Source organism: Python bivittatus, unplaced genomic scaffold (assembly GCF_059951505.1).
Source record: "Python bivittatus isolate LINGU-HERP-01145 unplaced genomic scaffold, Pbiv_v1 ctg000330_np1212, whole genome shotgun sequence".
NCBI lineage: Eukaryota > Metazoa > Chordata > Lepidosauria > Squamata > Pythonidae > Python > Python bivittatus.
In genome coordinates, this window is record NW_028277058.1 from 19213367 (window position 1) to 19227689 (window position 14323).

Below are 14323 nucleotides of genomic sequence, written 5' to 3' on the forward strand. Positions count from 1 at the left end.
TTTTGGTTAGATCAGTGTTGTCCAAACTTGGCCACTTTAAGATGAGTGGACTTCAACTCCCAGAATTACCCAGCCAGCCATGCTGGCTGGGGAATTCTGGGAGTTGAAGTCCACTCATCTTAAAGTGGCAAGTTTGGACAACACTGGGTTAGATGAAAGAGATCCCCAGAACCAGCTGCCAAACAAAAAACAAAAACAAACCGACCAAAAACAACAACAACATTTTTCCAAACACAGATTTTGGCAAACAGTGGAAAGCCCAGCTTGGCAGACAGTTGAGGAAGGATCACATAACTCTCTTTGATACACTCATGGTACCCAACAGGAAAAAAACAAAAAAAACCCTGGCGTATTTGTGACCATTGTATTGTATCTCCTTCCACACTCCAGTCTTCAACAGATCACTTTGGATATTGGATATCCTGAGGTTTACCAGGGATCTTCTCCATTCACCAGAGCAGCCCAGGATGGTGCACCAATTATTGCTTTCAACTGGTATTTGCTGCTCCCACCATATTTTCCTCCCCTCAACCAGGATTATGTGATCAAATCTGAAAGAAGACACCAGGGCCCGTAGGCAGTATCTATTAGTTTAACTGGGGAGACCTAGGCCTTCTGAAGCATATTTCTCACTTCTGTGCCTCAAGACACAACTTGGCACCAAAGTCTGTTTAAAATGTCATTACTGTAAGACACCCAACAGTAAAGATAAACATGGATTAAATATTAGGCATAAAGAAAAGGATTAGACTTCCAAAGAAAAGTGGAACAATAACTGGTACACCCATACCAAATGGAGGCTGGGCCTCAGAGAAAAGCTAGTTTTGAAGAAAACTAGCCAAGCTTCAGGAAAAAAAAAAAAAAATCAAGCCGTTACCACATGCTTTTCTGTAGTTATTCATGGCACCTAGAAATCTTGGTGGATTATTTTCATTCCTGAATCCTGAAAGATATTACCAGAAGGATTTATATTCCTTTATAGCCAGCTGCTTTTCCAGAGAGATTCAAAACAACAACTCCACTTCAAGGAGCGGTGAACTGTGTTTGCTAAGGGATTTATTTTACTAGACGTAGAGGGCTGTTTGTGTTCTGATTTTGTTCTGATCTGTGATCTCTAGAAATGGGTTGCTAGAGGTGCCTGTTACGCTGTCTCATTATTAATGTTAAAGTATCTCATTGGTTTCTATGCAATGGATGGGAAGGGAATCATCATATCCTTCAACTTAAAATGCTTTGGACTAATGGTATAGGTAAAAGTGGCTTACTGCAATATATATCTAGATAACTATTATATTAGAATAGTAAAATATAGTTAGCAATATGAGTAAGCAAAGAGCCAGTTTGGTGTAGTGGTTAAGGCATCAGACTAGAAACCAGAAGACCGTGAGTTCTAGTCCTCCCTTAGGCACAAAGCCAGCTGGGTGACCTTGGGTCAGTCGTTCTCTCTCAGCCCCAGGAAGCAGGCAGTGGCAAACCACTTCTGAAATCTTGCCAAGAAAACCTCAGGGACTTGTCCAGGCAGTTGCCAGGAGTCAACACTGACTTGAAGGCACCAAAAAAAAAAAAAAAAAAAAAGTAAAGATGATGTTGATGTCCCCATTCATTTCTGTGTTACATTTTGCTATTGCGTGGAGTTTGCTAGCAAGATGTTCAGCATGCCAGCATCTCTTTTTTTGCTTTCAGTAATCTCTTTGACTTTAATTACTTACCATTTGCCATTACTAATTAAAACAAAAATAAAAGTGGAATGCCACATAAGGAACCAATATTGTTTTATTTCAAAAACAAGAGCAATCAAAAACAAATGACATGATGGCTCCAATTATGTTTCTATTAGGATAGTGAGGTTTCATTTATCTTTCATGATTTCAAATATATCTGTAAAAGAAGGTTTGAAACAAGGAGATGAAGTACAAGCTTAAATTTCAGTCTCTTCCTTATGTTAAATTGGACATTTTCAAGTTGTTTAACAAGTGAACATATGTCTAACTACTTAATAAATCATCATCTGCATAGTTCTTTGTATTTTCTGTGCTTAATGGATGACCTTCTTTGATTTAGTTGTTTGTTTTTTGATTGGTGCCAGAGGAAATTGATTGATCCTTTTTGGGAAGAACAGAGCCATCTGAATGATCAAAAGGAGTTTCAGTCTAAATACTAAGAAACAAACTGTTTTCTCATTGTTCCTAAAATCCTCAAGATATTGTGCAGGCCTAACATAGCTCTTCTCCTTTTATCTGTGTGTGGTCTCAAGATACTTTAACAAGTTTTCATGGGAAGGAAACACAGGGGGGCAATATAGAGCAAATAAATTTGTTATTCCAATATTTATTTTAGTTTATTTATAGAAGCATGCTATATCCCTTTTTTGCCCTAAGATTGGCTTTGAAAGTGGTTTCTATTGCAAAACTCAATCAAACCAAACATTTGCAAATAACAAAAACGAAAACTAGAACTGCAGAATCAAAATGTGCAGGAAAAAAATTTAACCATTTCTTAGAAACCATTGAAAGTCAAACTGAGTAAGATGTCTGCCTAAAAACTGTTGGTACAGATGGTTTTTACTTTGAATGGAAATGCTATAGTGAAATGTTACCATATTAAAGGATTTGTTCTATGTTCTTAGCTACTAAACATCTTTGGTGGTGGGAGATATACAACAGATCTTCTGAAGGTAGTCTTCACCTGAAGTCAGATTCATATGGATCTTTCAAATATCCTAGCCTCAAGCTTTTTCTTAATGAACTGCAAAGTTTTAAACTAAGATTATTTTTCATGGGTAGGATCTATACTGGAGCCCTTTGTCAGTTATGGTTGTGCTAATATTTTTCCCTAAGTGTAATTGTTACTCAATGAACATATCTTAAGGAATACAAGGCAGAATCTGCTTATTTGTGTTTTAATTTGATTTACATCCTGCCTTTTCCCCACAAAAATACACCTTTGATAGAATTTGGACTGAAACAATGACTGGCTCAAAGTCACATAGTGATCTTCCATAACGAAGGATGATCTTGAAAATTGGGTCTTTCCAGCCCCCATCCAATTTATTGCTACACAACACTGGCTTTTTACCATCCTGCATTATAAAGCACAGCTCGAGATGCTGACACCTGCAGGCACTATCAGACTCCCACCAAGAGGTGCTCCCAAACCACAGTAAAGATAAGATACAAGAACGATGTTTCATAAGATTTTGATATCTCACAAGATTTCATAAGACTTGGACAACTGAAAACTCTTTTTGGGATGGTGCCTGAGCCATTGTACAATGGTTGCCGTTCCACGTTATAATAACACTTATGTGCACAGTATTGTTAGTTTTTTAATACATCTTTGCTCCAGGAATTCCCATGTTTTTCCACCATCTGTCCTTTTTCTTATGAAATAACCTGTTGGCTAAAAAGATTATTATGCAACCCTGGCAGGAAGAAGGGGAGGAAAAGATAGAACAGAAAGATACAAGAAGTACACAATACCCTTTCATTGGTAGCACTAGGAACTTGTTCTACCATCTCTCTTGATGTTCATGAGTCATCTTCAGTTTATAATGCACCCACTATTTAGCATTTACAACATTATTAATATAGAATCAAATATAGCACAAAACAGAAGTTTGATAATTCTTTTGATGTGATAGTTGTTACATTTAGAAACCATAAAGTACACATTTCAAATACATGTTTATGTTACAACTTTACTACTGTGGATATAGATTTTTGGAAAAAAATAATGATTTGTTCTTGTTAGGCGTTTATTCTCTATTACTGGTTAAGATTCCAGCAATGATTTATTAGAGTTTTAAGTTCAGATCGTTAGATGATGTGCATAATAAAAGAATGAGGAAAATTTTTGATGAAAGAGGTTTTGGACAAACTCATTCGCTTTGGACAAAGCAAACATTCTGAGAGTCCATAAGATAACAGTTTGGAATCCACCAGTGCAATTTACCAATCAAGCTGATGTTTGTTTCCGTGAAGTCTTGTAAGTAGCTGCAAAAGTTATTTAATGGTTTTAAATAATCAAGTAATAAAAATTGAAACATTGAGCTAAACAGACACCAGTTTTTCTACAGTGCAAGAATCGTAAGATCTCTTCTACCTTACCTATACATTTTATTGCATATGATTCCTTTTAGATGTATAGGTCTTAGTTGTATTTCAGGTATTGCTCTTATCAGCCAAATGCTGTGCTCACATATCATGCTAAGCCATGTTTTGTGGCTCATAAAATGTATAATGAAAAGAACCATAGATTGGTAGCAATACAATTCATAGAATTCCTAAAGTTTTCTTTGATCTGGGAACGATGGGAGTTGTTTGGGCCAAGAAATCTTCAAGGAAAGCTATTCTACAGTTCGTCTTCTTTTTTTTGTATAATTTTTATTAAGTTTTGAACAGAAGATAAAAACTAACAAGAACTAATATAAAGTAAAGAAAGGAAAAAAGACAAAAGACAAAGAATGAAAAGAAATAGAAAGAAGTAGCTTTCGATTTTCTTTGCAGCAAATATAAATACAATTACAAAATTACCTTTAACTCTATGGTTTCAAAAAGAAAAGCTCTTTTTTTCCTATTGTCTATTTTTTCTAATCTTCACAGCCATAAATCATAAGATCATTTTTTCTGCTTCATGCAAAAAGTCTATAAGGGGTTTCTGGTCAGCAATAAATGTAGATGTTGTCTTTGCTGTAATCAAGGAAGTCAGTTTGGCCATCTCTGCAAGTTCCATCATCTTCATCTTCACAACCATTCCTCCGTTATGGATAGTGCTGAATCTTTCCACTTTTAAGCATATAATAATCTCGCTGCAGTTATCATATATGAAAACAAAGTTCCATGACTTTTTTTCAGCTGTCTGTCCATCAATCCCAAAAGGAAAGCTTCTGGTTTCAATTGTATGTTAGCCTTTAAGATCTAATGAATTAGTGTATATACTTGCACCCAAAACTTTCTGGCTTTTTTATACATCCACCAAACATAATAAAATGTATCTTCCTGTTGTTCACACTTCCAACATAAATTTGAAGTACCTTTATACATTTTAGACAATTTCTCTGGTGACATATATCAATGGTACATCGTTTTATAAAAAAATCTCTTTAAGATTAGAACATAATGTAAATTTCTGTCATTTCAACTACGTATTTTCCCATTGTTCCATTTGTATATTGTAACCAAAATTTTAGCCCATTTTATCATACATTATAGTCTAGTTCTCAAACTTTGCACTACTGAGCGCTCCTAAAATTATAGATGAAAGTGGATCATTCCATGCATAAAAATAATTATTTCATTAGGGCTAACTGCAATTTTATGTACTATTCTTTAGAAGTAAGCCTGACTGAACTTGGTGGAAATTATTTCTAAGTAAATATGTAAGTTTGGTTTGTTGCATTCCTATTTTTCATCACAAGTTTATTCAACTGAGCTTATGGGGCTTATTCCCTTATAAGTACATATCATTGTATCATTATTCAGGATTAAGTAATTAAAATGTCCAACTGGAATACAGAAGCAGGATGCATTAAAGCCTTTATCACACAAGCGATAATATGTGTGATAATTTTTTACACATATCTTGAATTCTTAATAATGAAATAATTGCTTTATTAAAAGCTAAGTTGGCAGTGTATCAGTTACAAAAAGGAACAAGACACTAAATAAATGTCATGGAGAAACATGATTCAGAACACAATAAAGCACAAAACACAAACTACTTTCACAGGAGCTAAGATTTCTCTCTAAGATGTGTCAGCCAACCCTATGGGAATAGAGGGATATTCCCGCTTGGTTTCACTGGTGCTAAGTATTAAACTATGTAAGGCCTACCATGTTAGACTATATAACATTAAATAAAGACAATTAATTGTGGCAAAACAATGATATCCCATTGAAATTCAGTTCAAATAAATATATTCAGAGCTTGAAGGGCTCTGCAATGGAATACTATTTAGTAGGGTGACCAGATCTGGGCTGTTAAAATACAGATGGCCACTAGATGGGAGCAAAGGGTTAGAACTTTCTATAACTCTTTGCCCCTGTTTACTGGGTGTCTGGATTCTTGCAACCAGATCTGATAGCCCTACATCTAGTGACCCCTCCTGTATTAAAAGTCATAAGCCTCTTGGCTGATAGTTTGGCTTAGCATAAGCTATTTTTAAAATTTCCCCTCAATCCTCCTGCCATAACATTGTTTCAGTGCATCATGGGAACTTAAATTAGTGTCTCTCAGGCAAAAAAGTATTCAAAGAGCAGGCATTTGTGATAGTCCTTGCCAATGCGCTGGGCCCCAAAATAGTTGCCTATTCTATTTCTGGCATGCCTGTCATATGGAGAATGCTTTTCATTTGCTTTTAATTTACATTCAAAGTTGTTTCTCTATACAGAGTGAATGCAATAATACTTCTAAAACAAATGAATTGTAATTTAATTCTGTATTCAATCTTTTTATTTCTAACATATTTCTGAGCAATTGACATCATAGTAGTAGACTGCATTAACAAAAACACATGTGTAGGAAGATCACAATAATTAATAGGTTTTAAATTGAAAATGTGCTACAATGTAAGTTATAATTCATTTATAATGTCCACCAAAAAATAAAATGGGATAGAAATTAATATTATTATTACTCTAACATCTCAATAATATAGAAAGTGCTTTAACATTCTGTTTGAATAGACCCAAAACAAGTTAGTTATACGGTGACCTGATTTATACATTGTGCTGACTCATTTAGCTATGGTTTATTGAATAAACTAGACATGGTTCAAATAAAAAAACATGGTTTACAGACCACAGTGGCCTGATAGCCAACATGTTAATCAAAACCAGACAAACTACATTATTGTGGTACAATGAGCAAACCATACCTTAGTTCCCCTTGAAAGCCTTGATTACCAGCTCAGGTCCTGAGCACCAGCCATTTAGATAGCTGTAATGAACTCCATATAGGGCAACCTTTGGAGACAACGTGTAAGCTGCAGCTGATCCAGAAGGCAGCAGCGAGGCTGTTCAAAGGTCAACTGTGCCACTGTTGGACAATGTTACTGAGTTCAATAATACTTGCTACCAAATAAGTGTACAGAGGATTGCTGCTTTATTATTCAAATTATTGAATTTGAATAATATTGAATTATTTCAGGGACAGCCCTCCACCCTTTCCCAGCGAGTATATAATAGATTTAAAAAGTGTATTAGCTCCTTAGAGCAGTGTTTCCCAACCTTGACAACTTTACGATGGGTAGACTTCAACTCCCAGAATTTCCCAGCCAGCCATGGGAAATTCTGGGAGTTGAAATCCACCCATCTTAAAGTTGCCAAGGTTGAGAAACACTGCCTTACAGAGTCATGTGTACAGGCCCTTGCATTCTTGCAGCTTCTCTGCTCTCAGTAAAGTTCCTGCTGATGTTTTTGGTTTCAAAGCAGTTCAAAGAAGACAGAGGATAGGAGGAATGGATAACAATAATGTGGTGTCAATATATAAGGTGACGTTGGATCTTTGCACCAGGGTTATCTCCTTGCAGCTGTCTTAGTCATAGCCCAGTATGTAAAGCGTTAGGATGAAAGGGGGTCTTTTATTCCAGATTGGGCAATTGGGGCCCACTGAGAGTCTCCCTTGTATCACTCTACCAAGATTCAGTGACTTAATTTACAGAATGTCTTATGAAGTCATAGTGGTTTAAGTGTGGGTCCTTATTACCCATAAGGACTCTCTAGTAGGGTGGGTGAATGCTTTTCTTATTTTTATATGATTTTTAAAAATGTTTGCGTTATAATGCTCTGTTCCTTTTCAGAATATATATTAAGAAATGTCTGGCCAGCCCCAGTTTCTTCTTCATGAATTGTTACATCTCAACACAAACAAAATAAAGCAGCATCTTTATTTAATATATAATTATAAGTACAAAAATGTTTATTACACAAGAGCTGTTTTGTGTACAATATATTATATTGCTATAAGCCAATGCAAAGAGTGAGTTCATAATTCCACTTTATTTCCAATATATTATAATGTTTCAATGCCACAGTCCTGTTGCATTTCATATAGAGCATATTGTGGAAACAAATTGATTTTAAGTTAAAAAAAATTAAACAAAATACTAGAAGCCCTTCACTCTGAAATAGAAATCCAACCTCAATTTCTATTTCTTCTACTTGTTTAAGCTAGGTTGAGTACAAGAAAAACTGTATGTTCTAGGCTGTCGTTTTAAAATTCATCCTTATGGACCATCAATTTATTCTGAGGAATTTCTGAGCATGCGCACCCACCCACACACACACACACACACACAAACTATTATCTCAATAAAGAACTGAAATATAGTACAAAAAGAAATCAGTCAAAAGCACTGAAAACAGGAAGCCTATATAACCGTGCTAGAGAAATAAAAGTTTAAAAGAATAGTAAGTATCAGCTCTGGGGTTTATAATGAAGCTAATAAAATTCAGGCCAGTAATCTTAAAACATAATGAACACCATTTTTAATATTGAACACATGACAGGTTAATGGAGGCTAGAACGTTGTGTAATGCAAAACATTTCAGAAGTTGCCATTCACCAGATATAATTGGATTCCGGGACCGCTTGGGTCTCTTCAGCCTGCTTAGGTGAAGGCGTGTGCTGCCTGTGCTTGGTGCCTGTTGGCCTCAGGGCATTAAGAAGGTTGGCTCCATACCCTAAAAAAAGACCCAGTTCAAAAGTAAAGAAACCACCAAAGGAGATGTGTTGTTGTCACTGTTAGTATTTCACATGGAACAGTATTCTGCATTTGAAACCAAGCTCACGGGTCTAACACTGTCTTTATGCTAGTGAAATTGTATAACTTATATTTAACTGTGAATAATACTACTCTTCCATTATCTTAATGGATCTATCATGTTACACTCTAAAGTACAGATGCTACAGTTCAGAAAACCAATTCATGCCATTGTTTTCTGTATGGTGCATTTAACAGATTATTCCATCATAAATCTGTTTGTTTAACAGCTTAAAGTGGCACAATATTTCATTTGTTTCTGCAACAGAATGTTGTACAGTGGAATCCAGCCAGCTATTCTAACTTCCATGATATCCCATTTCCTTCATCCTCCTAATTCAGTGGGTCTGATAGAATAAAAATTATTTTTCTGTTTTATTTTTTTGTGCCTGAACACGTTAACACCTTCTCTTTGCCTTTATAAAAATCCTCTTTTGGATAATGAGATTACTGTTAGCATTTGTGTATGTGTGTGTGTGTGTGTGTGTGTGTGTGTGTGTGTAGAGGGAGAGGGAGAGGGAGTGGGTGGTGGATTGCAATAAGGCCCAAATTGTGAAACAAAGATTGTAAAATTTGAGAAAATGTTTTACAGTGAGAGTATTCAAGACCATGTCCTGGTTCAGTAAGTCTATGGTCTTCTAAATAAGTGCTTAAAATGGAGTACGACTGTTGGCCCAGGCTGATTCACAACTGTGGAACTGCACTAACTTAGCTGTTTGAATTTGGAGAGCAAATTTAGGCAGCTGTAGTACTTGTGCTATCACAGCACCAGCCATTATTTCAAAATGTGGCACTATGCCATTAATGAAAACTGTTGCTTGGAACCGAGTTGATTGGAGCGCGATAACTGACAACTCATTCACCATCAGTCATTCTAGACTGATGTACATAGTGTTTAATAGTTATCTTGCATGCTAGGATTTCAGCTGACAGATAAGATTCCATTGCTACTACATCACCCCAAATCACTACAGCCCTGTTACATGCAGACAGATCTGAAAAGTCATATGTATTGGGACTTACTTTTATTGCAGTTCCTTCCATGCCAGCCATCTTGACATTGGCATGTGTTTGGCTCAATACAGATCCCATATAATCCACAGCTAGGTTCACAGACAGCTATAATGGGTTATATTAATATCAAAGTCAATGTCTTTTTATAGAAGAATCTTATACTGTACAATACTTGCCAACATGATGTTAATATGAAGACAGAGGCCTTCTGAATCTGCCACCCTCCCCTTTTCTTCCAGCCATCAAGATATCTAAGCCACATAACAGTTCCCAAATTCAGAAAACCCAAAATGTGGCAAGATTTACTATCCTTTGAACAAGTGCTCTTGAGAGGAAATTTTGAGATACAGGTAGTCCTCATTTAGCAACTGCCTCATTTAGCGACTGTTCGTAGTTACAACCGTGATGAAAAAGTAACTTTACGACAAATCCTTGCATTTACTTAGCGACCACTTTGCTTAATGACCAAGTTGCCGATCCCAATTGTAGTTGCTAAAGAAGGACTACCTGTAGTCCATTCAAACAAAGACTTTGCCTTTGTGGTGAAGGAGTTAATGAAACATTAATACATGTTTTAGTATATTGCTCTTATTACAAATATGCCCTATTACAGCTAATGTTTCCCCATCTGGTCAGATTTCCAGGCCATCTGGATTCATTCTGTTTATAGTTATGATTGTCTGACCAATGTGGTTTTATTTCTATGAATGTAGCTATTTTTTGCTTTCCTAGTTAGATATATAGTACTTGGATCACATCAATTTTATAATTATTTAGTTTTATTATGATTTTTATTTGCTTTCTCAGAATTTGTTGTCTTGGTTTTTTTAAATTTGGTCAATGACTGTAATAAAGCTTATTGATTTACTGATTAACTGAATCTGCTATAAATACTTAAAAAGATCTCCTACTTACGTTTTGAACAAAGGTCCCCCTGATAGCCTTTGGAGCACTTGCATTTATTTTTACCAGTACATTTACCTCCATTTCGACATGGCTGATGGCATTTGCCTAGGAATAGTAAATGTGACAGTGGTACCTTGTTTTATTTAAGTTAAAGCTAATCCAACAACACCAGCTCTGGGATGGTTACACATTCAGAACAGCTACTTTGACATAAAACAAGACTGTACAACATATTTCAGCTGAGAAAGGGCACATTGTAACTTCTTTCCATAATTTCACTTTTTAAAATCCTCCAAAGCAAAAAAAGGCTAAACATGTTGGACCTGCCCAGTCTGGGGAGCTTTGGGGGCTGCAAATGGATTGCTGATGGGCTGCATGGAACCACACTTTTTAAGTGATAACAACCCAAATAAGACAATTATGTGAAAGGTAAAGAAACCCTGAATTCCCGCATTCAGTAGCCACTTGGGTTCAGAAACTGATTTGTTTTAACCATAGTTGTTGAATGACCCATAATGGGTGGGTTTAAAAAACACTAAGCCATAAACCATAGTTTACAAACTGTAATTCCTGTACCCACATAACATGCTTCTGCAAAACCAAACAAACTATTCTGGCTTAGTACGGTGTTTGAACTCAGCACATCCCGAGTATGCAAGGTAGTCTGTATATTAGAGATCTTAGCTTGAATAGAAGCTAAGTGGGTATATGCATGGGATAAAGCTGTGCTTTGGTTGCTTTTGCACATAGTGGCTAAAACTGGCTGGAATTACCCTTACCGTTAGCGGGGAATGCTGCATTTGGCAAGGGTACAACTAAGGACGCTAATGAAATCTGTATCTTCTCTGTATTACTAAAAAGTGTTATGTGAAAGTCTTGATTGACCAAAGCCATGACAGGGGGTAATGATCAATATCTATGGGCCCATTTGGTGATGACCATGGCTTACAGAAGGTTGAGGTTTGGAATGTAGGAGGAGTAAATGATACAGACCATGAATTAACAAAAGAATGAAGATGGTTCATTCTTGTAGAAATGAATGAATGAAAGTGGTTAAATCTTGTGCAAATGAATACATGCATGGAAGTGCAGTGATGATGTAAGCTTAATTAAGAGTACATGGGCTAAAATATATGTCAGAAATGATGTAATCAAGGTTGCTGGGATGCGTATGAAAATAGGAATTCAGAGATTGCTGCTAGTTGCACACATATGTTCAGAGAATGGTGATATTGGAAGACCCAGAGATGAGTTTTGTGAACAGTTGTGCAGTATTATACTGTCATGTGACATGAAGGGTAGAAACAAGAAGACAACAGAACACAGAAAAGGTGACTTTGAGAGACCCAAGGCTGTGAGAGACCCAAGAATGAAGAGAATGGTGATTGCTTTGTGAGTTATCTGCTTAGAAAAAGGACTGTTTGTTTCAAATGTGTGGCTTAAATGTTAGTCTGTCCATATGTATTAGTAGTAAAGGAATGAATGTAAATCTGAAAGGATGATAGATCTGGTATTTATGATGAAAGAGTGAGAGAATTAGTGGAGGATATATTGGTGACATGAAGTTCTCAATGACATATCATTTTTCCAGTGTAAAAGTGGCATGAATGATCAGTACAAAATATGCATGTTGAGTGGGTTGCTCATATTGAGAGAATGAATGAGGATCAAACTGCAAAACAAATAGATGAACGAAAAGTGAATGGGTTGAAGAAAAAGGGGAAGGCAGAGAAAGTTGTGGTTGGGTGGAGCTGAGATCCTCAACAAGAAAGATGAAACATTTAAAGATCAAAAGATAATGTACAAATTGATGTGTGGAGGTGGTGGATGGATAGTTTGCAAAGAAAGGACATGGGTAAGATGTAGTGAATGATGCTGATATAAACTGGATTTAGATATATTTCCATTTCTTATCTCATGCCTTTAATTTATTTATTATTGCTTTTTCCTTTTCTAAGCTTTGCATCATGTTGCTCATCCTGAAAGGAAATAAAGGGATGGGGATGAATGTATATATAAATCAGCCGCTAGGTATTAATTGGCTTGAAGACTGTTCTGATTAAGGAGCGGGTAATTGTGATATTTTCTGAAAGACAGCTAATACCTCTGAAGAAGCAAATGGCCATTTCATTAAAGAGAGGCTTAGAGCCTTAAGAGATTTCTTGAGAACTCCTCAACAGCCAGGTTTCAAATATATTCTTCCTCTCAACGGCCTTAGTCAGAAAGCCCTGCCTTCATCCACATCTTAATCCTCTATGCCCCATAAGAGCAGGAACTCTTGCTTGATATTCAAGACAACAGTATTTTTCATTGTGCAGAATGAAACATGTTCAACAAAATAAAGTTTTAGAATTCACTGGGCATATAAAAGCTTTTGGACATGCTAGGAGTAGTTCTTTGATTGCTGGAAAGGATCCTAAGACATTTACATATATTAGGTAACACAAACATGGGCAACATAACATTTTTTGTTTTTTTGCTTTGAAAACAAAACTGTTTCAGGAAAGAGAATTAAATCTGTCTTCTACTCCACACTACTCTGATCCCAATAGATGCCTTCAATTTTCCTTGGAATTAAAAAAAAGGGCATAGAAGCATAGAAGCCCTGTTGTAAGCTTTTGCTTATAATGTGCTATTAATCTCTAAATGTAATTATACCTATTCACATGGGATTAAGTGGAGACTTATCTAGAATTGCACAGAATGCTATGCCACTTCAATTTTTTTAAGCTAGTAACTGCATTATTTTTCTAGTTGATACCTGTATTTTTGTAATCTATATCCATTATCTAGATTGTTAATAATTTATTATAATCAGGAATGCTTGTGCATCTGGGATTTCTCATATTGAGTAATAACATAAATATGGTATCTAATTGTCATCATGTGTATTCTTAGTATACAAAGGACAAAAATCAGTCCCATGGGAGGACTGTACTATGATAGATAAGTCACATTTGGACTCTATAGTATGTACCTTCTTTTGGTATTTTAGAAATTTCAAGTAAAATATTTCTAATTTAATTAAATGAAATAAAAACAAGACTTACTGATTTCACACTGATCCCCCTCCAGACCTGCAGGACAAATACATTTTCCTGGATAAAAGCATATTCCTCCATTGAAACAGATGTTTGTACAGTTTGCTGTGAGATATAGCATTAAAATATTATATATAATGTAATAGATAATTTACGTAAAGCTTTAGTAAAGTTCAATACAATTTACAGTCTTTTCAAAAGCTAAAGAGCTCAATAAAATGTAATATCCTCATCTAAAGCACCATGTTTATATATGCAGATAGCCAGCATACTTTCTCTGGAGTAGGCATCTTAGTGTTCCCTAAATGTTGTGGGCTACAACTTCTGTAAGTTTTTAATATTGACCATGTTGGCTGAGGCTGATTGAAACGGAAATTAAAACCATCTGGAGGACTGCAGCTTGTGTTCATTGGAGCTGCAGCAGTAAGAAAGGTACGGTGCTTGGTGCTGATTTATCTGTTTGCATGGTGAATGATATTAAGGTTCTGCCACCCTAAACAAACAGACAGACAAACAAACAAAACAACTCAATGGAAATGAGATTGTTCAAGAATCCTCCAGGCTCATTCTATACTTAATTTTTACTGAGAGTCAGCTAGGC

General features: G+C 35.8%; 1 protein-coding gene across 2 annotated transcripts in view; it reads right to left on the reverse strand.

Annotated features, from left to right (window-relative positions):
• Positions 1-7544: 7544 nt before the first annotated feature.
• WIF1 (Wnt inhibitory factor 1) overlaps positions 7545-14323 on the reverse strand; it is a 40904-nt gene continuing 34125 nt past the window's right edge. Inside the window, exons 7-10 of one of the 2 annotated variants that reach the window (XM_025172225.2) lie at positions 13732-13779; positions 10691-10786; positions 9785-9880; positions 7545-8681 (exon numbers count right to left, since the gene is read on the reverse strand). In XM_025172225.2, the coding sequence (XP_025027993.1) occupies positions 8560-8681; positions 9785-9880; positions 10691-10786; positions 13732-13779 (362 nt within the window). In that variant the 3' untranslated portion in view covers positions 7545-8559. Of the gene's footprint in view, positions 8682-9784; positions 9881-10690; positions 10787-13731; positions 13828-14323 lie in introns of both variants that reach the window. The other variant, XM_007436732.3, reaches the window with a different exon arrangement.